Source organism: Numenius arquata, chromosome 5 (genome assembly GCF_964106895.1).
Source record: "Numenius arquata chromosome 5, bNumArq3.hap1.1, whole genome shotgun sequence".
In the NCBI taxonomy this organism is placed as follows: Eukaryota; Metazoa; Chordata; class Aves; order Charadriiformes; family Scolopacidae; genus Numenius; species Numenius arquata.
This window is the reverse complement of record NC_133580.1, coordinates 39407651-39432901: the sequence shown is the minus strand read 5'-3', so window position 1 is coordinate 39432901 and position 25251 is coordinate 39407651. Positions and strand designations below refer to the sequence as shown.

General features: G+C 38.0%; 1 protein-coding gene across 3 annotated transcripts; it reads right to left on the bottom strand.

The window, feature by feature from the left end:
* Positions 1–5713: 5713 nt before the first annotated feature.
* GUCY1A1 (guanylate cyclase 1 soluble subunit alpha 1) lies at positions 5714–22114 on the bottom strand. 3 transcript variants are annotated; one of them, XM_074147289.1, is made up of 9 exons: positions 21703–22114; positions 18743–18804; positions 15883–15941; positions 14925–15098; positions 14091–14800; positions 12132–12617; positions 11479–11622; positions 10649–10803; positions 5714–9085 (listed from the first exon to the last, which is right to left on the bottom strand). In XM_074147289.1, the coding sequence occupies exons 4-9, from the start codon at positions 14938–14940 to the stop codon at positions 8884–8886; spliced, it is 1713 nt and encodes a 570-aa protein (XP_074003390.1). In that variant the 5' UTR covers positions 14941–15098; positions 15883–15941; positions 18743–18804; positions 21703–22114; the 3' UTR covers positions 5714–8883. The 3 variants fall into 3 exon arrangements, with proteins under 3 accessions (XP_074003390.1, XP_074003388.1, XP_074003389.1); XM_074147287.1 differs by lacking the exon at positions 14925–15098; XM_074147288.1 differs by lacking the exon at positions 14925–15098 and having other exon boundaries at positions 14091–14294; positions 15878–15941; positions 21703–21951.
* Positions 22115–25251: the final 3137 nt, after the last annotated feature.

Genomic DNA, 25251 nt, shown 5'->3' with positions numbered 1-25251 from the left:
GCCACCGCCCCGAGTGGCGTCCGCCGACAGCCAATGGAGAGCGCGGCCGCTGCTCTAGCGTCCAATGGCGGGCGCGGCCGCCGTGCGCTTCTCCAATCAGAGGCGGAGGCGGGACTGCGGGAGGCTGAGGGGATGCGGCGGTGCGGGGGGGGGGGGGGGGAGCTGAGCGCGGGGCAGTGGGAGCGGAGAGCGCGTGGGCCGCGGCCCTTCGCCGTTGGTGGAGGGGCCCGGGGCGCCGTTGCCTTTGGCCGGCAGGAACTGGAGGGCGGCCAGCCGGGCCGGTGGTCTGGCGGCTAGGTGCGTTCCTTGTGCGCACTGCCAGGTCTGAGGCTCGCCTTGCTCCTCCTCAGCTGCTGAGGCTGAGGCGGGGGCGGTCGGCGCCCCAGGCCGGCGTGTGTGGGAGAGGAGAGGAGGGACAGGCCTAGGAAAGGCATACATCCCTCTGCGGTTTATCTTCCCCGAGGCTCGCCTCAGCGGGAAACACTTCGAACCGCTGTCTTACGGTTCTTCCCTACGCATCAAAAAAGGGTTTTCCAAATGCTTTTCTCCAGCTGGGGTTGTTGGGAGTCGCCTGATGCTGCGTCAGAAGATTAATTAGAGTGCCTGGCAGGTTCCTAGGGGTTAGGTAGGTACAGGTAGGGCAGTGTGCGCCCTGGTGTCAGTGCCCTGTGCAATGGTTCTCTTCGCAGGAACAGAAATGCATCCTCAGTTGTTTCATATCCCAGTGCATCCATTTAGCTTTTGTGAAGATAAATGCCCCCTAAAAAGTGAAGAATCTGAGGAACAGAATGGTCACAGACATTTCTGTTTCTGTGCATTCATTTTTCAAAGGCTAGTGAAGTTAAAAGCATAGTAATGAGTGCTTTCAGTACTATTTTCTTTGTGTGTGTTGTTGAATCCTTGTCAGTAGCCGATGTGAATAAACACTGCATTGGATGCTTACAGGGTTCTCCAGGTAAGGTATGACCCTTATGACAGGAGTTTTTGAGCAGACGATTGCTGACAACATGTCAAGGGCAGCTCAGAAATAACACGCTTTCAAGCACCGCTTGAAAAACCCATTTAGTTTAAAGCCCTTTATACCATCTGCGGCCATACCTGGCTTCAGTGTATGAAAAAAAAATCCTAAGGAGACTACTGATTTTTTTTTTTGTTTGCTTAAAAAGCATCAAAATATATTCAAGAGGTAATAAGAAGAGGATCCCTAGGAGGATTGTAAGACAAATACTTGATGGAAGTAGCTCATGGGCAGAGAACTTGCTACATTAAGTCAGTAGAGCCATAGATGTATTCAATCCAGATGGATTCTAGATCTAAGTAAAATTGGAAAAGTTCAGACTGTAGTAAGATAGTGCAAAATAAGATTAAAATTTGAACTGTTCACATCCTTTATGAAAAAAAAAAAAACAAACCCAAAACCCCAAACAATCCCAAAGATGGAGTATGTGTGTTGAAATTCCCATGTAAATTAACAAATGACAACATTTAAAATCTTTTGAAATCGCATCTTCTGAATCTGTGTTAAAACCTGTTAAAATTGCTAGTAAGTAGGGAGAAAAATTATGGATGGATAGACATCAGAAATTTGGCAAACCATCTCAGTAGGCATTCTAAGAACTGTAGAGGGAAACTCTGCTTTGAGGTCATGTAGGCATAATAATCAATTCTACATAGCTTAACACATTCCAAATCTACTGGGAAAACCAATTCTAGATTTTTTAAAGAATGACTAAGAACAGAAGTTTCAATATAACCAGTTAAAACCATACAAATAGTATGCTAGTTTTGAAGGGAGGAAAGAAAATTTTTAGAAGAAATAACTGAACTACTGGTTGATATATCTGTGTAGAAAAACAAACAAAAACTGAAGAATTGCAAATCTCTAGGAATGTCTTCAATCTCCAGGAAACTGGCAACAGAGATATAATAAATCATGCTGTTGTAACCAGGCAAAAGGCTATATTTCCCTATAGCTGAGGAGGAGTCAGCTTGTCACCAATTAACTAGGATTTGAGTACATCAGGTCACCATCTACTTCTGTTTGGTAGGAAGTAAGTTTTGGGAAAATGGGAAAACATATCATACAATATAAATGTTGTAGCTACATGGCCTTTGTAATCTTTGTGTGCCTACTGATGGTAGTGAATCTACACTACTGGAAGATCTAAGACAACACCTAGGAGTTTTACCCTCTGATGTTGTGTAGTCTTCTCTCTCCACACCTATAAAGTAGTTTCGAGGACACAAAATGTCAAGGAAGTCCTGACAGCATATCCCAGTCAGGGTGTGCCAGCACAGGGCCAGGAAACGAGAAGACTGGATTGCGAATCGATGTTAACAACATCCCCATTCTTCCTAAATTTCAAGGGAAGCTGCTCGCTCAGCCTGTATATGGGGTAAACCCTCATGCTCGTAAAATGATACTAGAGAGATTACATAATATTCATTTTGGATATGGTTTTTGGAAAATAGCTTATCCTGACAATTTTATGTACCTGAGCAACACTTTTCCAAAAGTGCTGATACCTGCAAAGGTCAAAATTACTTCAGACAGTTGTAAAGTTGCTGCCTTCTGATTTGATTCAGGCTTGGTAGGTTGCATTTGCAGCCTGTTCTTGCAATAATGCCATTGTAATACAAGTGGAATTTCTAGCATCTGAGGTGATATTTGTAAAACGTGAACTGAGAAGAGCCCAGGCAGAGTTAAAGCAGGCAATGATTGATTTAGTTTTCTAAAACAGGGATCCCCTTTCAGAAGTTTGGAAGATGAATTAAAGAATTCAACCAAGTGATTTGCTGAGAGGGACCAGCCTCCGTTCCAGATGCCTGCTGAATCAAGACTACCTGGTAAGTCTTAGGCAAGATTTGGTTGCAGCTGAAGGAAGGGCTGTAAGTCAACAAAATAAAGTACATCAGACTAAGCTGTTAATACTGGGCTGTGTTTTCAAGGCCTGACCCTATCAGTATCAGGACTGTTAGGTCACATGCATTACGCACATTTGGACTATATCTGACGCTCTTCCATAAAGTGCATCAGCTTATTCACTACAGCATGCAATTACATTCCCGTTTGGGGATCCTCCTGTACTAGGTACAGCTCATAACCTGCTGCCCAGGTGCTTTTTGGTATTCAGGAGTGGGAGAGTAGCTGTGGCATTAGCCACAACCGGGACATGCATGGGATGGAATGCTGGTGTGAAAGGAGCCTTTTAGAAAATGCTTTCTCTAACTCAAATCCCACAAGGCAGCTTCTCCATTTTGTGTCCCCCTGAACATGGCTCACAGGAGGAGTTTCCTGCATCAGAAAGCCAAGAGTTGTAGTCAGTGATTATAGGGGAAAAACAACTGCTGTACTTTTTAAGTGGTGGTGTACATATTTTTTTTCCAATTAGAGATGCTAACTTCATCTGGAAATTCTTGTTGAGATCCATGAAACCAAAAAGTAACATAGGACCCTTTTATGCTGTATGAAAAGGCAGCTGCTGAGACAATAACTTTGGGAAAGCCACTAGCTGGCCAAGAACATCTACATTCAATTCAATATGGTTTGTGTTGCTACACAAGCTCTATAAAAGAAAGTATTTTAATAAGTTCCATTTTTTACTTTGGACTTTGCTCTTACAGTTTATATTGTTACTGTAATCCTGAATAAAAATGTTGCCTTACATGGTATTCCTGGATTTCACTTACTGAAGATGGAGTTACTTTACTGACATAAAACTGAATTATGGGTATTTTCTAGTTATCTGTCTCAAATCATAATGGCCTGAGACTTGACATTTGGGATTGTCGTGATAATACTTCTCAGGTGCAGCAATAAGATCTTTTTTTTAAGATCACTTCAGCAAGATTCATTACTTCTACTATACCACTATACACTCTTTCACTATACCATACATTCATTTTCCAATACTGGTATCAACAAGCTATGATTGAAACAGCCCTCAATATGACAATGGTGTTCTGTAACGCAATAACCTGTGTAGCAGATTCAAGATCTGTGGGGTCTGTTGCACGTAATGCAACGTAATCTTAATGGAATGTAATCTTAGCCATGCAGCGCAAAGTAATCATATGTCCAAATCTTCCCTAACACCTTCTGCAATCAGAGGAAAGACTCTTACTGATTTTCACAGGCTTGTAGTCTAAAGCTCCTGGGAACTTTATTGTCCTTGATATTCCTTTGGCAGGTTTTGTTTGGGCTGAAAGGAATCAGAAGAATGGAAGTGTACCTATGACTTCATCTGCCCCTTTTCACATCCTTGGGGTGTTACTGCATGTATTGCTCTAGGTTATTTCCCATTACATGCTGTGTGCGCAGGGTACTCATATAAACATGGCACTTGTTGGTTTAGTGGCGCAATAATTTGTAGCTTTGTACTGCTCAGAAGATGGCAAACAATTTCAGCATAAATCTTCAAAGGAAGCTTTGTAGTGGGGCTGCAAAGCAATGTGCTCATTTCCATTTATATTAGGAAACCACTGGCTCGACTTTACTGTCAGCATCAAAAACCTGCTGAAGCAGATGAGACACACAACTTTATAAGGTTGTTTACTTTGTTTTAGATTCTTTTACAGTTTATTATTTCTTTGACTGGCTCTCCAGCTTCACGTTCTAGCCTAACTGCATATTTAACATTCAGATCCTACTGTTTGTGCCCAGGAGAGTAAATATCTTTAAACTGTTCCATCTGGATGTAGCAGAGGTTCCAGAAACATCGATTATCTTCCATCTTTTATTTGTGCTTCAGTGTAAGAGTAATGCTGAGTAACATAAGACAGTGAGCTTTAACTCTCTCCCTTTGCTCTGCAGAAAAGGACTGCCAGTGAACTCATGCAAATACACTGAGAAATAAAAAAACTTAAAAAAAAAAGTAAAAAAAAAAGTGCTTATATCTGATTATTTCCTTCCTATGCAGTTGTGAGCAGCCATACCATCAGAGATGGGTTTTGAGGTCTCTAAAGACTGTTGTGGCACACTTCTCACAGAATGAAAGGTAGAAAAGAAAGTCCTAGCTTTCATTTCAGAAACAGCCTCAAAGTTAAATTTGGTTCCTGCCAAGCCGACTTCTGATAAACTGGAATAGAGCTTTGAAAGCAGCACAGTCCCTTGTACGCTATATGGCAAATAGCCACAAAAATTATTGCTGTTACAGGAAACAAAAACTCCCCTTCCACTGCTTTTGCAGAACAATGAGCAGGCATAAAGAATGGTAGCAGCTAGAGCAGCCTGCTAGGTTATAGGATGGGTGGGGTTTGAAAAAGGGTCCCCTTGCCAAGATTCAAGAGAAATTCCCCTTAATTCTGATGGCTTTCAGCTGGAAACACTGATTTTTCCTCCTGTACTATCTGTTGCAGCTGTTTCTGCAGAGAATGCAAAAAAAAAAATATAGTGGGAGAAATAAACTGGGTTTGGGGGAATTCTGAATTCTTCCTTTGTAAGATTTCACAGGAAAAAGTAGATCTGTCCTGGGGCTCGATTATATGTGTACTTTACTGTTTTGTCAGTTTCTGTGAGTTCCTTTGCTTTGCTTTTGCACAGTAGTTCAGAGAGAAAGAAAACATCAGCTCCACACTAATTGCATTTCCTCTGATACCAGAAATGAGATTTTTTTTCCCAGTATCTTCCTGAAATCTTATCAGGTCTTGCCTGAATGAAATACAATTAATTAAATTCTTTTGCTACAGCTTTTACTTTAGCTATGTCACTGTTAAGATTCAAAGGACCCACTTTTTATTTATTTCAAGGGCTATTTACACCTCTTTGGCAAAGAAATTGCAGTTGTGATAAAAATGTATCTTCCATCACATAGTGTCAATGTGAACAGGAACCAGCCCTACAGAATCTTCATGAACTAATAAAATAAAAATTCAGATAATAACAAAACTGTTTCTGGACTTAACACTAAGATATTTGTATCCTTATATAGACAGCATTGCATAGTCTCTGAAAACTTTCACAATATCATACAACATAATACTATACAAGACATCAGCTTAAAAACAACCATTTTATTTCCTTGCAAAATCTCCCAGTATTATATCAGTTAAATTGCCTTCCTTTTGTTTATCTCAACAATTTGCTTATTGGCTTTCTTATTCCTTTTTTCCCCATTGGCTTTAATTTAAGTGAAAAGATTAGCTAAAAATAATCATCCCTTATTAAATACATATTCATTCAGCAAAAACTTAAACAGAAGAACAGCTTCAGCGAGACCTGCTTAAAGTTAAACATAGACTTGTGGGGTTTTTTGCAGAACAGGTCTGAACACAAGTACATTTTAAAGCACTTTCTTGAATCATTGTCTTAAATACATGCCTAAATCCTATTTACTTCACTCAGATTCAAGCATATTGCTTTATGTGTACACTTAACCTCCTTATCAGGATTATTCTCTGAACTAAGGCTGAAGTAGACATGGGAATGTTTTGATCTTTTCAGAAAAAAAGTTAGTGAAATAAAAAACAATTCTACTGCAATTCTATCCTAGCTGGTAATGCAGCCTAGGGTGTATTAAAAAATAGAGAGGTATAAAAAATAATGTTGGAAGATGAATTTGATCTGTAGTAAGAACTTTGGCCTCGGACACATTTTATTTTACAGAGATACACTTGGGTAGCTGTCAGGATCTGCCATGATGAACATCCTACTGAATGACAGTTTTATACAAAATCTGGCTTTGAGAATGGCCATCATCTAGTCCAGCAATAGTTCTTTCCCAGGGATGAAAGGAAATTCACTCCTGAGTCCCTCCAATTCAGTAGATAGGGAGAAAGAATTTTTTTTCAATTAAAAGCCAATTTGTTTTTAACATTCAACAGACAACAGGGGTGGGTAGATTCCTACTGACTTCAGTCATTACTGGCATAATACCACAAGCCTACTGAAGAGTCAGTAGTCAGATACTCTCATATTTCTAAATCCATGAGCACCCACATGGGACTGCTACTAGCCTCTGCATATTTATGTCAATAGAACAGAATTTTCCGACCAAAATAATATTGCAAAGATCAGTTGCAAGATTTGCATAGTCCTTGTTTCCTTGAAACACTGCTATTAAAAATATCACAAATACTTATGCTTGTAGATGTGCGTGTATATATGTGACACATGCAAGAGAAATGTGTATATATATAATAGAGAGAGAGACTTTCAGGTTCCATTTTTGTGTAACAGACTTTTTTCTAAGCATCTAGGATGCTTAGATGCTTGGATGGACATAGGAGACCTGAAGCAACGGCAGCAGTCAATGTTTTAAGTTTCGTTCAAATGCTGCTTACAGGAAATATGAATTAAAATATGCTTTTAAAATGTTCTTAGTGCTAATTCTTTATAAGGATTTTTCTCAAGGCTCTGGTGGTACATGTTCTGTATGAGTTTCTACTGCAAAATAGTAGGATAAACAGTATATCGAGCAGAATGAACCAGTCAAGTTCAGAAAATGAACAAAATGGCACCTTAGTCTAATGTAATTGCTTCCTGTAAATATCCAGAGAGAAAAATCTGATTCATTGGCAAGTAGCTTGAAGAAAAACTCTTATGGCTTGATATGCCAAACCCCAAGAGTTTAAGAGATAAGAATAACGACTAATAATATTTGATACCACTGGAAATATTTGTATGTGTGTAAGCAGTAAGCACTTGGGATCAAACTGCGGTACAGAGAAATTTCTATGCAGATGGATCTGCTAGTCAGAGAGGCAGAATCCTAAACGCAGGAGTCGTAACTAACTCTATTCTGCCAGTTCTAGAGGCAGACCCTTGAGAGCTCTCCACTCATGTTCCACCATCCACAATAGAAAAGCTTGTACTGTAGTATTATTAATACTTTGTATGTGTTCATATGTTTTAAAGCATTTCTGTTCACCCGTAGATTCCCCTGGCAACTTTAAAGCGAGTATACTGTAAGCATTTGAACAACATGTCATACCCACATTGCAGTCCTTGAATAAGGATGCTCGCTGTAAAGTGGTATGATTCTGTTGCATTTTATACAGTCTGACTGGAATTTTCTTCCTAAACAAACACTCCAAAGCATGTTTTATTACACTTCTTTTAAAACATTTCAAATTTAAATGACAGCAAAAGGAAAACATTTATTGCTCTAATACATAATAGCAAGTGGATACTATTATTTTTTGTAAAGTATTTTAAAACCCTAAGAACTAAAATATTGTTTGATGATTACAGAGACTTTAGTATGTGATTATACAGTGTTTTAATCTGTATTCATTTTATACACAAAATAAAGTTCATGAAACAGTAAGCAGCAAACTCTGCTATTTATATGTGTATAAGCTACAATTAGCAGCCTGATCCAGAAGACGCTGAGCACCCTCAACACATTGACTCCAGTCGGTGTTAGAAGATGGTGAGCAGCTTCTAGGATGGGGCCCAAATGATGCACTGGAAGAAGTATGTGATAGCAATGACAATATTTTAATGGATATTTTCTTCTGGAATCAGTAAGAAAATGTATTTTAACAGTAATTGATAAGCACCAGCTCACAACACTGCATATGGCTGCATCACTTGCACATTACATTTCCTGACACACTGCATGTATAATACATCTAGAATTCTCAGCACAGAGAGAACTGAGAGAGTTGTTACGTAGCACTTAGAAATTACCACAGGGAAAATGTAGTTTTTAGTAGCATTTTCAACAGTGAAGTTACAACATTATTTTAGTGACTACGTTCCTTATGCAAAGGAAAAATAAAAAGTAGTCAGTGACATACTTCCTGAAATTTTAATACTGGCTTTCAGGTGTTAACAATCTAAAGTGCTTTCATGTTTCATACATTTTTAAAAATTTTCAATTTATACAAAAAAAATCAAAATATTTATAAATTCATTCTATACACTTGTGAATGTACAATTTAGTCTATTCCTGTTTCCTCACCCAAAAAATTGGCATTGCCATCTCCCAAATCTCTCTTTTGAAACCAAGTCTGTGAGTTTGTTTCTTGAATATAAGCATCCAGAAAATAGCAAATTCCAGGGATATCACTGGGAAAATTTGGTGGAAGCTCTTCTCTTGAACGAGGTGTGAACACAAAACCTGGATATTCCTTTAACAACCTAGAACAAAAATGAATCATCTTGATTAAAAATGAATCAGTCACTAATTGTTTTTACAAGTGCAGACATTCAATAATTATTCATGTATGGCAGGGCAGAATGTAGCAGGGCGGAATCTAATTTAACATTTATATGTTATTTACTGAAAATATGAAAAAACCTGTTTATTTGCTAACCTTGATAACCTATTAACTTGTACACCAGCACAAACAGGAGTATTGCCTCTCTTTTTTCATCTTGTCAATATTTTGTATGTAGATGCTATGTTTGTTGTAAGTATTTTCAAAAACTATTTAGTATTGAAAGCTAGCTCAGATTTGCATGATCTAAAAGGTTACTTCCTGTGTGCCCTAAAATCTGTGATACTTTTGTCTAAATCAACTATACGAGGTAATCTAAAGCTTGGCACGCTGTAAGTCGCATAGCACATGCTGCAGGGGATGTCAGGATCCTGTCCCAAATTCTCTGTCTGACATTGGCCACAGAACCTTGCCACAAGGCATTACCGCATACATGGCAGTGGGCAGATGCTGAGTAGGCATAATGGACTGTCCAGGCTACAGTGAGAGTATCAGAGCTTTCTTAAAAGGAAAAAATAAATTATATCCATATTTCTGGTTATTTTACCCAGCCAGCCATATCACTTTCTACTAGTAGATTCACTCTCTACAGTTCATTCTTCATTTTGGGCACTCTGGAAGAAGCAATCCTCTCTATCAGCTCAGTGGCATAACACTCAGACCTGGATCTGCACTCCAGATGTAGACTGTTTTTTCCATCAAATTCCAAACGGTTTCCTATTATTTTGCCTGGCACCTATAAGACGCTATTGCTTGGCCACAAACATGTTGCAAAGTGATTTTTAAGTACAATTAAACGGATAATACAAAGAGAGTATTAGGCTGGGAGGACAAAGGAGAGATGCTGTATTTCCCATGGAAGATATAGAGGACCACTGCTAGCTGTCTGCATAATCATGTAGTACACATTACAACAAATGTGGATACACTCAGCGTACAGCCTAAGTTCCATACTAAAAGGTTTAAACCAAGTTGGGACCAAGACCTGTATAAACTAAACACTGCCGTGGTTGATTCATTGCATCCTATTCATTCATCTTCCCTAACCAAAAGAGAATGAAGACGTGTAGGGTGATGTTTAACAATTCTTCAGTTCGGTTGTTATTTTCAAGAGCACCTGTAGCCAGTTTGGCATCCAGTTCACACTGAAAGCCTCATTGCTCAAAGAGGAGCCAACTATATGAGAGAAGGAAAAAAAAAAAGGCAAAAGGTATACAGCTGCAGGGTAAGAAGAAAAATTGGCCCAGACGGTCCATTTATTTTAAACGTAACATCTGAAAAATAAGTATCAGCTGTTCTGTCTCACCCTTTTCCTTGCTGCTGCTGGTTGCATTCTGACTAAAAATAACCATGGTGCATTCACGAGCAGTCAGAGAGAGAGAAAAAGGAAAACAAACAGCAGTACTTCAGAGGGAAAGGAAGATAATGAACTGTTACAATTAACTACTTCAGGCGGATATTTTACAGATATGAAGCACTATACCTGTAAGTTGTTGGGCTGACATTTATTTTTCTAGGTATACTGCAAGATTCAAACTTATTGGCAAGGGTTACATTATTTCCAAAAAGGCAATAACGAGGCATTTTAACCCCAACAACTCCAGCAAAGACAGATCCAGAATGAAGGCCAATGCGCATCTTTAAGTAAAAGACAGAAAACAGCATTAGTAGGTAAAATAGAATGCTCAAAGTCAGTTTTATAAATTCTTCCTCTATTAAAAAAAAAAAAAAAAGAATGAGTAACTAATATAAGTTGAGTTAGTACATAAAATGTCTGTGTTCTGGTCATCAGCGCTCATTGAGAGGAAACTAGCTGAAGTTTACCCTGCTTTGCATTTATAGTAAGTAATCCTTTATCCGATATCACTGTGATAACGCTGGTCTCTGTGGCAGTAAATTGATCTAGAAATATCAGCAGGAGTTACTATGACACTTGGATACTTTCCTGACAGGAATTACGTGACACAGTGTTGTTAGACTGGTGACAGTTAATGAATAGTACTTGCTTGCTGTTAAGGTCAGAAGACAAGTCTTAGGGAATAGCAAAGACAGTATGTCCATGCTGTAGTTCCAACTGAACTCCATTGACAAGGTCACACATAAAGTAAATCCCACTCCCAGAGTACAGAATTTTGATAATTAATCAAATCATACAGCAGTTGAAACATTTTGATACCTCTTCTTTGTAACTCAGATGTTTGAGTTTTGCTTAGCTGGGACTGCTTTCTGTGTTCTTTTTTTGGACATGTGCAAAAGCAACTAAACAAAAAACCTGCCCACTTTAACCATATAAAATACAATGAAATATATGACCTTGATAGGCTCTCCATGGGGAGACACCACCTCATCTGACAACTCCATCATCTTCAGGGCCATCAATGCTATTTGAACAGCGTGTGTTTCACTTTCTTTGTGTAAACCTCCAGCGACACAGTAGGCATCTCCAATAGTCTCAACCTAAAAAGAGCGATATTTGTTCCTTAGTGTTATACTATTTGACATATAAAAGAATAGCCTGTGGCTTCAGTAGGAATTGTACCTCCATATTGACTGAGTCTTATTTGTCATGCTAAATTATTTAAGTCCTGGGAAAATCCTGCAGTATCATCCAAAAGGAAAAATTGCACAGCTTGTATTTATTGCTTGGCATGATGCTGAAATACTTTTCCTTGCTCGACATTCTTAATCTACATTAAACACCTGTTCACTCCATATTCACATCACTGTCATTGAAATTAATTTTTAAAATTAACTCTTAAGATTTTACGGGTTTCTGTCTTGGATGTGTGAACAGCTGATTCTGTTGGGTTTTTTTGGTTTTTTTTTTTGTTTTGTGATTTATCTTAATACATCTTTCTTATAATGAAGGTTTAGGGCAAAATAATTTTTTGCACTATTATCCTTTGTCCCTTTCAGTCTTTATTTCCTTCCCCCAGAACCCCAGAGAAATGCAATAAGTTGTGTACCTTGTAGACATCTAGCTCTCCACATTGGTAATCAAAGCGAGTATAAAGCTCATTAAGCATGGTGATAACTTGCATAGGTGAGCACTGGGAACAAATGGCAGTGAATCCAACAATGTCAGAGAAAAGCATTGTGACATTATTAAATTTCTTGGCTTGCACAACTTGTCCCTGCCACAGCTGCTGAGCAACCTCTCCAGGAAAAATTGAAAACAGAAGATCTACGGTCTTCTTCTTTTCTTCTTCAAGTGCTTGATGGGCCTGCTCAAGGGTTGCTTTTAGCTTTCCTAACCTCTTCTTCAGTCCGTCCTGAGCTCTGGCCTGCTCTCCTATCAGAACAACGTCTCTCAGTGCATTGTGAATGGGAATATCTGAGAGGTACAATCCACGTCCTGTAAAATCTTCTAGTCTATCCACACAAGGAGATCCCAAGAATAGGATGGCACTAGATTCAAAAATATAGATCATTTGGCCTTTAAGATCCATTACCTGAAACAGTTAAACAAACAAGAATTCATTAAACATGCACAGCAATGGTTTAGAAGCAAGAGGCTTAGAGGACATACATTTTGCTGAAATGTAGGAAAATCAGACTGGTACATAGTCCTCACATTTTCATTTAGTTGCTTAAGGGTAAATAAGGGGTGCTGAATCATTGAGCCATCAAGTAAGTTTATTTCGCTTCAGCTTCTGATAAAAAGTTAGACCACAACTTATGGAAAAACACCTAATTATGTTTGAGTATCAGTACCAGTTTTAGCTTAAGAAGAAAACCAAAAAGAATAATTTTGTGTATTTTCATCTATTGATAAAATGTCGCTGACTATAGTTGGCTATAAATTTCTGCTAATAACTCTAGTATTTAGTTCATGTACCACTTTCTTTGTAAGATAAAGTGAGAAAATCTGCTTCAGTTTTATTATAAGATGTTCAGTACTCACTGCAACTTAAAATTAAAGGCATATATGGCAGAAATACCACATTTTAATCTAAAAAAGTGAAGCATTTTTATGTCCCTTTCGTATTCAGTTGTGTAATGTGCAAGGTGCTGCAGACCTCCGCTTATCATTGCTTTAACACATCATTTTTTGAAGAAAACCTGCTAATTGCTAATAATACCTTTGCGTATGTAAGTACATGCAATAGCAAAGCAGAGTCTACTACCCCTTGCAATCATTAAATTTGCCTCGTACAGAAACGGATTTGAGATGAAGTAGCTAATTAGTTGTAAATTTTTTTCCCACTTCATTAATAATTGGGTGAAACTTTTATTACTGTTCTTTGTTTAAGTTCTTGGAGTGTTTAGTCTGAACTGGTAATTCATCCTGGAGTGCCTCAGGTATATATAAGCTGGAATTCAGCTGGGGCCAGTGATGAATAAAAGCAGTCATTGAATATTCAATGTTTTTTACTGCCCCAGGGCATTTGCCACAGACCCAGCTTCAGCAAAGATAGTAAGCAAGCCCATCAGCTGAAACTAACTTTGGCAATTGCATCTGGTGAAAATCTGAGAATATCAAAGATACCAAAGACTGAATAAGCACAGGAAATGTCTACTTCTTTCCCCAAATCCTACAGCTATTGTTTCCAGATGATTGAGGGGCACTTTGGTAAAGCTCTCCCTGCCATTGCCTTTGTGTTGGAAATGCCCTTATTCTCAGCAACATGTTATGTCATTTGCTTTATCTCAATTTGCTGAGATTATCTCAATATTTTATTTTTTTTAATAAGATCAAGTTAAAAATTAGATTTTACTTATATAAAATTCCTAAAGCAGAGTTTTGACTGAATATTGGCTTCAGAATCTGAATATTAGGGTGCCCTCAATTAATGATTGTTTTTCAGTTGTATTAGATGTTGAGAGGTAGGCAATGCGAAGTGCACCATGTTTTCTGGCTGTTGTAACTCTACCTAAAGAAAACAAATTCTTCACAGAAGTAATGGCTGTAAAAAGTCTCTTACCATGGATGATTTCATATCGGTATTATCCCATCTTCTGACTCGTACAGTAAACTGCATGTTTAGCATTGTCATTATTCCACTAAAAGTGCAGCTTACTTTGGGGGTAAGAATTTCAAAATACTCTTCAAAATTTGGCTTAGCCTGAAATTCTCTCCTGGTCAAAAGTCTTCTTATCCCATTTCCAATTTGAAGAACTGACATATCCTTGTCAAACATAAAATGAAATGGGAAAGTCTTACAGAACACAGAGGCAGGAATCACAAGTGAAGACTGTGGTTTACAAGGAGATAAGGAAGGTTTTGCACTTTTGACTTGTATAGAGTACAGCAAATAAGGCTGATTAGCAAACTCAGTGCAGTCATTATGGAAACAAGGAGGCATGAGCATCACTTCCACCTCAGTTTCATACAAAATATGAGCTGCTGCTTTAATAATACCGGATAGAATAAGACTTGTGATTTTCTTAGGAAAGAAATAATACACATTTAAGAAGTCTTGATCTTTCTCCAGACATAATATGGAGGCATCTTCAAGTCTGTCCTTTTTTCCCGCTTCTTGGCTGTGGCCACTCTGCTTCAGCAGAGTAGTGAAACTGTTCAAGAAGTCCTTAAGGGTTCCTCCAATAACCCCTAATATGTGTTCATCCTCTTCATAGCATATTTTGAATAGCTCTTCACCAAGAGATTCCCGTAGAGACTCCACGGGAACACCTGCATGGAACCACATTTTAGTCAGAACTGCAGTCATCATGCTGAATCTCAGGCTACCCTCCACTTTTTTTAATGCTAGACCAAATCAAATTAGCAATATCCTTCCCTCATCCAGCACTGATACCTGAGGGCCCTCTCATTTAGGAGTCCTGCTGTAACCAAAGACATACTCGCAGTGCCTGGAAAACCGGGAGACAATAGGTTGTAGTTTGGAAAGATCCAAGACTCAGTGTTCTTTGTGGAGATGTAGACAGAATGAATGCGTGTTTTGGCACAGGATTTAACCCAATTCCCTTAGCTTGATATAAAGAAATGAAATAAGAATTAAAAAACTTAAAATGACAATAAAAAGTTAGAATAACATAGCATCTGTGCACACATGCAGATATAAGTACTATGCCTGATCCAATAAATTAAATGACCCTAGGAATATTCCAGGGCACTGATGCCAATTGGCACAGAACAGCTCACATCTTTGCTAGTAAATATGTTTTAACAGGATAGCCGCATGCAGACTGATTGTTGGGAAGGTTCCAACTCCCCAACTGTTACTGGGAATCATTTGGAAAAGTGTTATCTGTTATAGGCAAACTGTGTGCCAGGACCAGCTTAACAGTTTAAGTGTAGAGAAGACCACATTTCAGTTCCTGGAAACATTAATTTACTATTACAGATGTAGCCAGAGAGTTCCACATTGCAAATCACAGCAGTTCTCTTCTGACAGACTACAGTCCTTCAGAAGATGAAAAGGACCAAGCAGTTTTTCATGAGTATAAAACTGTAAATTATTACTGAATGTATGTTACAACTCCCTCTAGGTGTTGGATCTTAGGGGTGGATGATTCAGCTTGGACTTGAGAAATTTGTCTTTTTAGCTCAAATTTTGACACTCTGAACTGTTAGTTGCAGAGCTCACAGCTTAGCCTCTGTGTTGTCAGCATTCCTGCAGCCCTTGGAGGGGCTGGAGGAAATTATTTCCTAGTAACAAGACTAATTTATAAATACATATATTATTTTATATATATAACATAATTTCTATGTTTATACTTATATGCATCTATTATTAAACAAGCTTACATTACCTGCTGCATTAGCATGATCACTGATTATTTTTTCAAAATCTTCTCTATCCCCAGTTTTTCTGTAAAGATCATAAAAATATAAATAAACTCCCCAAAAAATCAAAATAAACATGGTAAAAATTGTAAGTAACAGAAGTTACCTACGGTGTCTTTAATGTCTACAGACCAAGTTTTTTGATAAAATAGGCAGTTTTTCATTAATTCAAAATAGGGTCTTGGTAGGATCTTTAGATTATCCTGCGCATTTGTGATAAATTAAAGTTTTAGTGTTCTGAGCTCAGATTATGGATTGAGGCCAAATGTTATATACTGTCATTGATCAAAAACTTTTAGGTTGCAACAGTCCTGTTTTTTTGTTTCATTTGTGTTTTTGCCTGAAACCATAACTGTATTTTTTAGCGTATTGTAAAATACAGTTTGAATTTAGATTAAAGCATTTATTGGAACTACATTGCATTAAATTCAAAAGAGGTGAGAGGGTATTTCTGTTTTGACAGGAAATATCAATAACAACTATTAACTTCAAAGTTACTTGTTCATTGGTAGTAATCCAGATTCTGTGACACAAAACTGCAGCCCTCTGAGTTCTCCGAGATCATAGAATCATAGAATGGTTTATATTGGAAGGGACCTTAAAGATCATCTTATTCCAACCCCCCTGCCATGGACGGGGACACCTCCCACTAGAGCAGGTTGCTCAAAGCCCCATCCAACCTGGCCTTAAACACTTCCAGGGATGGGGCAGCCACAGCTTCCCTGGGCAACCTGTTCCAGTGCCTCACTACCCTCACAGTAAAGAATTTCTTTCTGGTATCTAATCTAAATCTCCCTTCTTCCAACTTAAAACCATTACCCCTTGTCCTGCCACTACACTTCCTGACAAAGAGTCCCTCTCTGGCTCTCCTGTAGGCTTCCTTCAGACATTGGTAGGCTGCTATAAGGTCTCCCCAGAGCCTTCTCTTCTCCAGGCTGAACAACCCCAGCTCTCTCAGCCTGTCTTCCTAGGAGAGGTGCTCCGTCCCTCTGATCATCTTCGTGGCCCTCCACTGGACCTGTTCCAACAGGTCCATGTCCTTTCTATGTTGAGGACTCCAGAGCTGGACACAGTACTCCAGGTGGGGTCTCACGAGCACAGAGTAGAGGGGTAGAATCACCTCTCGCGACCTGCTGGCCACACTTCTCTTGATGCAGCCCAGGATGCGGTTGGCTTTCTGGGCTGCCAGTGCACACTGCTGGGTCATGTTGAGCTTCTCATCTACGAGCACTCCCAAGTCCTTCTCAGGGCTGCTCTCCAGCCATTCTCTGCCCAACCTGTATTTGTGCCTGGGATTGCCATGTCCCAGGTGCAGGACCCTGCACTTGGCTTGGTTGAACTTCATGCGATTTGCACGAGCCCACCTCTCAAGCCTCTCCAGGTCCCTCTGGATGGCATCCCTTCCCTCCAGCGTGTCAACTGCGCCACCAAGCTTGGTGTTGTTGGCAAACTTGCTGAGGGTGCACTCTATCCCACTGTCCATGTCTCCAACAAAGATGTTGAACAGCACTGGTCCCAGTACCGACCCCTGAGGAACACCACTCATCACTGGCCGCCAATTGGACATTGAGCTGTTGACCACAATCCTTTGAGTACGGCCATCCAGCCAGTTCCTTATCCACCGAGTGGTCCATCCATCGAATCCATGACTTTCCAATTTTGAGACCAGGATGTCGTGTGGGACAGTATCAAATGCTTTGCATAAGTCCAGGTAGATGACGTCTGTTGCTCTGCCCTTGTCTACCAACTCAATAAATGTCTACCTCAATGTCAGACCCAAAATGATGAGAAGGACATGTAGCTTAGATTAACCTCCATATAGGCAATAAGCTGTTGATACACACTTTCTGAATTTCTCCACTTGAAATATCTTAGATATATTTATATGCAAAAGCAATACAGACATTTAGATCAGTTTTACATTTGCATTACTACATCATTCAGAATAGCATAATAATTTTTTGTTTCAAACTAATACTCCAGGAAGCAACACATAATAAAAGATAGGGAAAATATCCATATCAATAAGCCAGTCAGCAAATGCAACGTACATCTGACAGCTATCTTTGATTCAGTCAATGCATGTAAAGTGCTTAAAAAATACCAAGTATAATTTAAAAGATACATTGTACTTATCTATTCTTATCAAGGTGAGCAACAGTGTAGTTTCCAACTTCATTATTTTTCTCCACTTTTGAATGGAGATTTAAATTAAGTGCCCTGTTTTTTAAGATGCATTCAATAAATTGAATCCTCAATGTATAATGACACGCTAAGAAATTCTCACTCCCTACAAAGCTCATAAGGAGTGATGAAAATCAAGCTGAGTTCCTCAGAAACAGAAAGCAGAAGTCGAGTCCAGTGAAAACACGTATGTCAGTATCTGTGGCATATGGTTGTTCACTGTATCAGAAGCCAATATTTCTTGTATTATACTAGTTGTTTGCATTTAAAATTCTTTTCCTGGGATCACAGAAAGACTGGGCTAGATCCATATACAACCATGTCTACCTTTCCGTCTATGCCTGAGTAGTCTCTGAGTTACTCCAAAACACATGCTCGTTTTAAACAAAGCCCTTGCCTGTTTCTCTCCACAAATGGCTAAATTTTCCCATTAAGTCAAGTCTGTGAGTGGTTTCAATATTTGCGAATAAAATAAATCGTTATTAACTTACATTACATGAAATTTTACACACACCAATTTGACATGATAATTGAAAACAGATTCCAGAAGTCCTGATTTCCGCTCACCACCCCAGTCCTTATGAATTGTCTGCAAAACATTTTTGCTGTGAAGTTAGTGGTAAATCCATTACACATACATACCTGGTTTCTTTTATTCTGTGTTTTGCAAGTGTTCTCTGAAGTGCAAGATTTAGCCTTTCAAACTGAAAGAAAGAAAAAGGTATGTTGATTAAAATGTCATTGCTGAAAATTTAATCATAAGAATAATATTTTTATACTGAGAAGAATTGCTTTGCCTTTGCTGTCCTTGGGACTAACATCTTTTTTCAAGATGGTATAGATGTTAGAAACAACATGTCATTTCTGTGTGTAGGATTTAGTTTATGTTGATGTCTACAGCTCCAATACCACTATAATTAAGCCCCTCAGCTCACGTGCGCCAGTGATTGTGCGCTTTAAATGTAGTGATATGCTTTACTTCCAAGTTGTCGGATGGCAACAAAGACAGTGCTGCTAAAAAATAAGTATAACTTATCCAACTTTCTATTATTACACACACCCCCAAAAAACCCCACCCTACTGTGGTTGCGAAAGGTAGAAAGAAATCTTTTCAGTTTAAAATATATTATCCTAACAGAAAAAGCTAGTTATATTCTGCATTATGCCCGTAGTAAAATATTAAAATGTGACTCTTCTAGCTAGTAACTTTTCTTGGAATATTAAGAGTTAGATTTTTTTTCAGGGTAATTTTCAAAAGTGTCAAGATTGAAATTGCAAAAGGTAACAGTTTCAAATGCAGCTATAAAATATCAAGATAGCATTCTGTGCTTTAGATTAGCTTCTTTTCTGTTTTCAAGACTATAGCATTTCACGACAATGTTAGAACCATTTATTTTATATTTGTAGGAAAAGAATAATTTTGGCTATGTATGCTGCAAACCCAAATATCCTCCAGATGAAAATCTAGTCACTGTAGATAACCTTTGTAAAAGGATTCTATAATAAAAGACCCTGTAGAGTATCATGAAGATTTACCTTAATTTATGTTGATCCCATTGTTCCCTATCCTTTCTGTAGTTCCTGATTGGAACAGATACAACACTTCCCAAAAATGCATATTTCAAAGTAAAGCTGTATGTGGTCTCTGATCATTTGAAACCCAAAATTCCCATCAGGACAGCGTCATAGAATGCCATGATAGAACTTGGCTGTGAGGCTTGCTGTGCTCTGGCTTTTCTTTGGTTCTCATTCCCTGAAGAAACTAGCATTTTCTACTGCAACTGGTACTTTTTGTATACACAAAAGTACACACGAAGAAAATATCACGTGAAAGAAAGGCAATGTATTCTGAAGACTTTTTCCTAGCAAAAATCTAAACTGAACAACTGTTCTAGCATTTATATGAGCCCAATGTAAATTACATCTGTGTATAAAGAGTACAGTAAACGGAATGCCATCCAATTAATTATTTATCTTCCAGCAATGTTCTTTTTATTTCTGTAAACACCCAAAGAAGCAAATGAAACAATCACATGCACTACATTATATCTCAAATTTAATCAACATTTGTTCTGGATTCACTATGTCCTGTGCTTCCATGCACAACTCATTGTTTTCATGAGGACTACATTAATCAATTGGGGTCATGCTGAGCCCCCTGTTTTGGAGTTTCCCATTGGAAAGATGATGATATTAGTCACTGATTGTTAAGTAAGGCACTGTAAAATATCTAAGCAATGAAAAATATGTTTTTAAACAAGCAAAACCCTTCTATGGAGATTGGAAAGATGCTTAGGTCTTGACCCCAAATCAGCATTAGAACCAACTACTATACTTGGACAAAGTTCCAATGGCTATGACTTGAATAACTGTAAATAGCAGTCACAATAACCTTGAATATCAGTAGCTCCTGGACATAATATCCTTGACTTCACCAAGCTTTTGTCCCAGCTGATGAAGTAGCCTGTCGTGATTATATAATAGGCAGCTGCACACATTTATACCACTCTTTTAAGAAAAAAAACACCATTTATTTCATTAACAATCCCACAAACAACTATATACTAGAAAAGCAATACAGCAATCATGACACCATAGAAAGGGTGCTTTGCCAGTTCATTCTGGAGTTAAAAGCCCATTCCTTTATATGTTTAAAGATCAGTTTAAAGGAATGAATTTCTTCTGTGCATGTGCAGCAGAGGTAGAGAGGGGTCTATCAAAAATTGATAACATAGAGTTTTAACAAAAGGATAATAGATGAAAAGTTGCAGAAACAGATCTGCAAATAGATTTAACCAACTCCAGCGCACTGAGTAAGGTACACTGCATGTCAAGTAACAGAATTGTAATCAGTTAGTATACATGGTTGGCCATTTGTCCCAATATATACCAGTCCGTCCTTCACACTTTCCACAGAACTGAGGCAAGCCCAAGTGCTGAATGTTATGGAGCTATATTTTTCATGGTTTTTTTACAGAGATAAGCCATGATATTCATCTCCACTCAAGCGAACCACTCTGCATGCACCATACCTAATTTCAGTTGAGTTGAGCAGAGACATAAAAATACTTTTGTGGTAAACACAGACAGTAACGTTTTTTAAAAAAGTATGGCAGATTAGCATCATAACAGGTCAAACCAGCTATTTCATTTTTTTTTGGTGTGATAATGACTAGTGTATATAGCAGTATAGATTCAGTTAGGTGAATTGATGAGGTGACCACATAATTTATGTAATTAGGTAACAAGGCACAGTTTCTCTAACTGTACTCTATGTAAAAAAAAAGTTTCAGAAATACATGACTTAAAAGGAACAATGTAAATGATCAGTGGAAGATTGTAAATACAAGACAAAAATATATGGAAATACAGTGGAAGGGATGGTGTGAAAGTGTACAAAACTGATTGTGGCAAAATTGTATCCAGAAGGAATGGAAGAGGATGAAATGAGTATTTAAACTATGCAGAACTACATAAGAACACAAACTTTGGAGTCAAAAGAGCTTTCTAAAGGCTTACATCTAAAGGCTTGCATAAAATGCTTTGTTAATGTTTATAATTAAATGCTACTAAATTACTATTATTACACGGTATCTATTTACCTCAGGAAATATTAGTTTGCAGATGCTTTCAGTTAATGTGTGCAGGTACACTCTACTTCTGCTCGTTTTCCTTTGTGGAAGGTTTCCTTGAGCATCTTTTTCATGGACTTCTTTGCAGATGGGCAAAGCTGCTCTAGAGCTGTTTTCTGTGGAGTCCTTGTCATGTTCGTCAGTAATGTGACTTTGAGTCAGTAAGGAGAAAGGACATTCCCCTGTGATCTTCAAGTCTTTCAGTTTTGTACAGAACATACTGTACGAAGTCTCTGTCTTGAGATTAAGAGTACTTGGCTGTGTGTTTAATAGTTCTCTTCTGTTTACTAACAAGGGCAGAAGATTCCAGAATAGTAGATAAGGCAACCACTGTTGAAGATTATTGGTAGCTATAAATCACCACAGAAACAAATGCGTGCCCCTACAAAACAAGAAGAAAGAAAAAAAAATTAAAAACATTTATTTTCTCTTTTAAATTCCTGTGATGTGACAGTTTTATCATATGTGCATTAAAATAATGGCTTCTCTAAGACTTAAGCTCATGTGCCATTTTAAGCATGTAATCCCTACTGACTTCAGTGCTTCAGGTAATTAAAGTTATGTGCATGGTGCTTGGCTGAATGGGGGCTCTAGTGATTATGGCAGAGGAGTTGTTTTATGAGATATATCTTTGGTCATATTGATGAATGAGGTTTTTGAAAGAGTAGAGAGCAGAATTCTAATGAGAAAACCTTTTTAATTCTTCATAAGCAGCTATTAAAAACTACCTCTTACAGCACAATGAAACTGATTTGTTACGGATATGTAAATCTCAATTTACTTGATGCCCAAGATATTCTTTTTGTAATAGACAAATGTATGACTGAAGTTGGTACTTGCATTTCTGGAACAGCAAACCATCCAAGATCAGAGGCTGGCTCCTCGTGTTGAAGCCACTCACTGGTGACAACTAACATCATGGGAATTTGACCACATAACTGATGTAGTTGCTTGGAAACACCAAGGGATTTTTATGCTTTTGAAGGTGATATCTTTCAAACAACACATTAAAAAAGGGGGCTGAACTTTTCATTTTAATAATTGTTCCTTGTTTGTTACATTTATTTCATTAAGACTTAATCTGAAAAAGGCTCTTCCCTTAAGGGCTTCATTTTGTATTGACTGAATCAGATCCTCTCATTCTCATATAATACTCTAACAAGGTAATCTTTGAGAGCTTTTGGAGACTCTGGAAGTGGCTGAAGTATTAGATTTGTCTCTCTGGAGATGTGGTACAATAACTATTTCTTTCAGACGCACTATGGCTTTAATCAGCCTGTGCACCACACTGCTTATTTCTGCCCCTGAGACACAAAGGGTTTTCAGGGTCACACACCAACTGTTCCAGGGTTAAAAATAACTAATTCCCCAATACAGGTTCTTCTTCTTTTGAAACAGCTGGAATGAATGGCATAGCAGAGGAGTGCTGCAGACCCAGCACAAGTGGCATGGATAAGAGAAACAGGCAGAAGATACTCTGGCTGGACCTGCTGCCGAAATATATCTGGCAGAAAAGGCCCTTTTAAAGTATGCTGTAATTCTGATGGTGTCAGGACAGCTTCCAGGGGCCATCTATCAAAATTATTGAAGTATTATTTTAAGAATCAATAAACACAATGCTAAGAACAAGCGGCTGAAGAATGTTTATATAACATTCTGTATTTCTGATTTCAGTTTTTACATAGAAACTCATTTGTTTCTACTGCATGGATATCAGCAATGCTTTATTTTTTATTGCTGAATAATGTTGTGTAGCAAATGAGACAGTGAAAAATTTCAAGCAAGAACCACACTCTCAATACATAAATATACATAATACTTTTCTTTATAAAGTTGGCGTTGTTATATATATGTAAAAGTATTTTTATTGAGGAGCCATTATATAACCATAAATTACTTTACCAAAAAAAAAGAAAAGCAGAAAAGAACTACCTTTTCTTTAGTTACACTGATCTGTGTACTGAAATAAACTGTACTGAAATAAAATGCTAAAATAAATACTAACATAAATAATGCACCATTATAAAAGGATACAAAATTTATGGCTTTGATGGATCTTACATGTATACTCATGTGCTTTGATGAATTTGGGCCCTAAATTTCAAGATAAATCTTGAATTTATAAGATAACACTACTAAAACTTTTTAAATCAAGTGTACCAGCATTTTGGGAAAAAAAAAATCTGAAATATGTTTTTGTGGAAAAAATGTATAATAAAACATTTAAAACATCTCCCAGTAAATGTAATACTGCATTTATGTGCTGCTATTTAAAAAAAAAAAAAAAAAAGTTTCCCTCTTTGTGAACAACATAAGACTGAATTAGATACCAACAAATATTTACTGCATTTGCACTAAACTAAGAACACAAGAAGTGAATGACCTTCAGCCATTACCAATAGTTTCGATAGTTTGGGTTTTTTTCCTGCTGGTGAAACTATTTCTCTGTTTCTAGCAGATAATAATCTGGAATTATTTGGAGGTTCACTTCCATGGTAGCATACTGCATTTTAATTAAATTACACTTGATGTGGTAGGGGAAATATCCAGGCAGGTAGAATCAGCTCTGTGAAGGAAGCGATGCCCTTATTTTACACCTGACAAACCTGAAGTCTCTAGGAGGTGCCAAGTGCAAAGGAGAGGTCCTAGAAGATGGTCATGGGCCAGGACTTATTCAGGGGCAAAATGGGCATTGATGTGAAGGTCCAAGAGTCAAAAAAGCTGCCGGACATGCAGCTACTATGTCTGCAGCTTCTTTTTGCAATGCAGCCTGTCATCCTTTGTGCTGCAGGACACCTGCATTCAGCCTCTTCCTGCCCTGGTGGGGACTGGAATCATGCCCTTGCTCTGAACATGACTGTGGGCTCCCGCCAATGGCTATTTATGACAAAATCATCGTTGATTTACAAGAAAGTGGAGATCCATGATGTTTCTAGTAATAATACTGTTGTACAAAACCAGTATCAATAATGTACAGATCTCTACATTCCAAATAATTATAACACAGTTCTTAATGAAAGCTTCCTGCAGAAATATTTTCTAAGTATCCTGAAGTTCTTTTTTTCCCAGAAACAAATGGAATGGTCCTTTGATAACGTACATCCCAGCTCAAAACCAGTATCAACTTAATAGGCACAACGATTTTCAAGCAATGACCAATTCAAGACTCCTCCTGACCTCTGCAATGACAAGGCCCCCTAAATCACATCTTCAAAGAAACAAAGTGGAAAACTTTGTCCATGACACTTCAGGGAATTCAAATACTGAAAAAAAAATGCATATACTAGGTCTTCCTGTATTAAAACATCAAGTTTGCATGTGGTATCCTAAGTGCATTTTGTACTTAGGATAACTAAAATTCAGAAAAAAAAAAAGTCTATTGTGTTATAGAAAACCTGTCTCACTCAAAGGGTAATTAGACAGTGGTTTTAAACATCTGACAGGAGAAAGATAATGAATTGCCAGAGTAGAGTTTACAGAAAGAATTTCAGCAGTGTAATGGACTTCAAAATGTATGAG

Excerpts from the sequence above, each read along its gene's own strand:
- GUCY1A1 (XM_074147287.1), bottom strand. The coding sequence starts at position 21,951 with ATGTTCTGTACAAAACTGAAAGACTTGAAGATCACAGGGGAATGTCCT. Across the intron at positions 18,805-21,702 it reads GCAAACTAATATTTCCTGAG|TTTGAAAGGCTAAATCTTGC; the intron begins GTAAATAGATAC and ends TCTTTCTTTCAG. Across the intron at positions 10,804-11,478 it reads CCCATGGAGAGCCTATCAAG|ATGCGCATTGGCCTTCATTC; the intron begins GTCATATATTTC and ends TTTTACTTAAAG.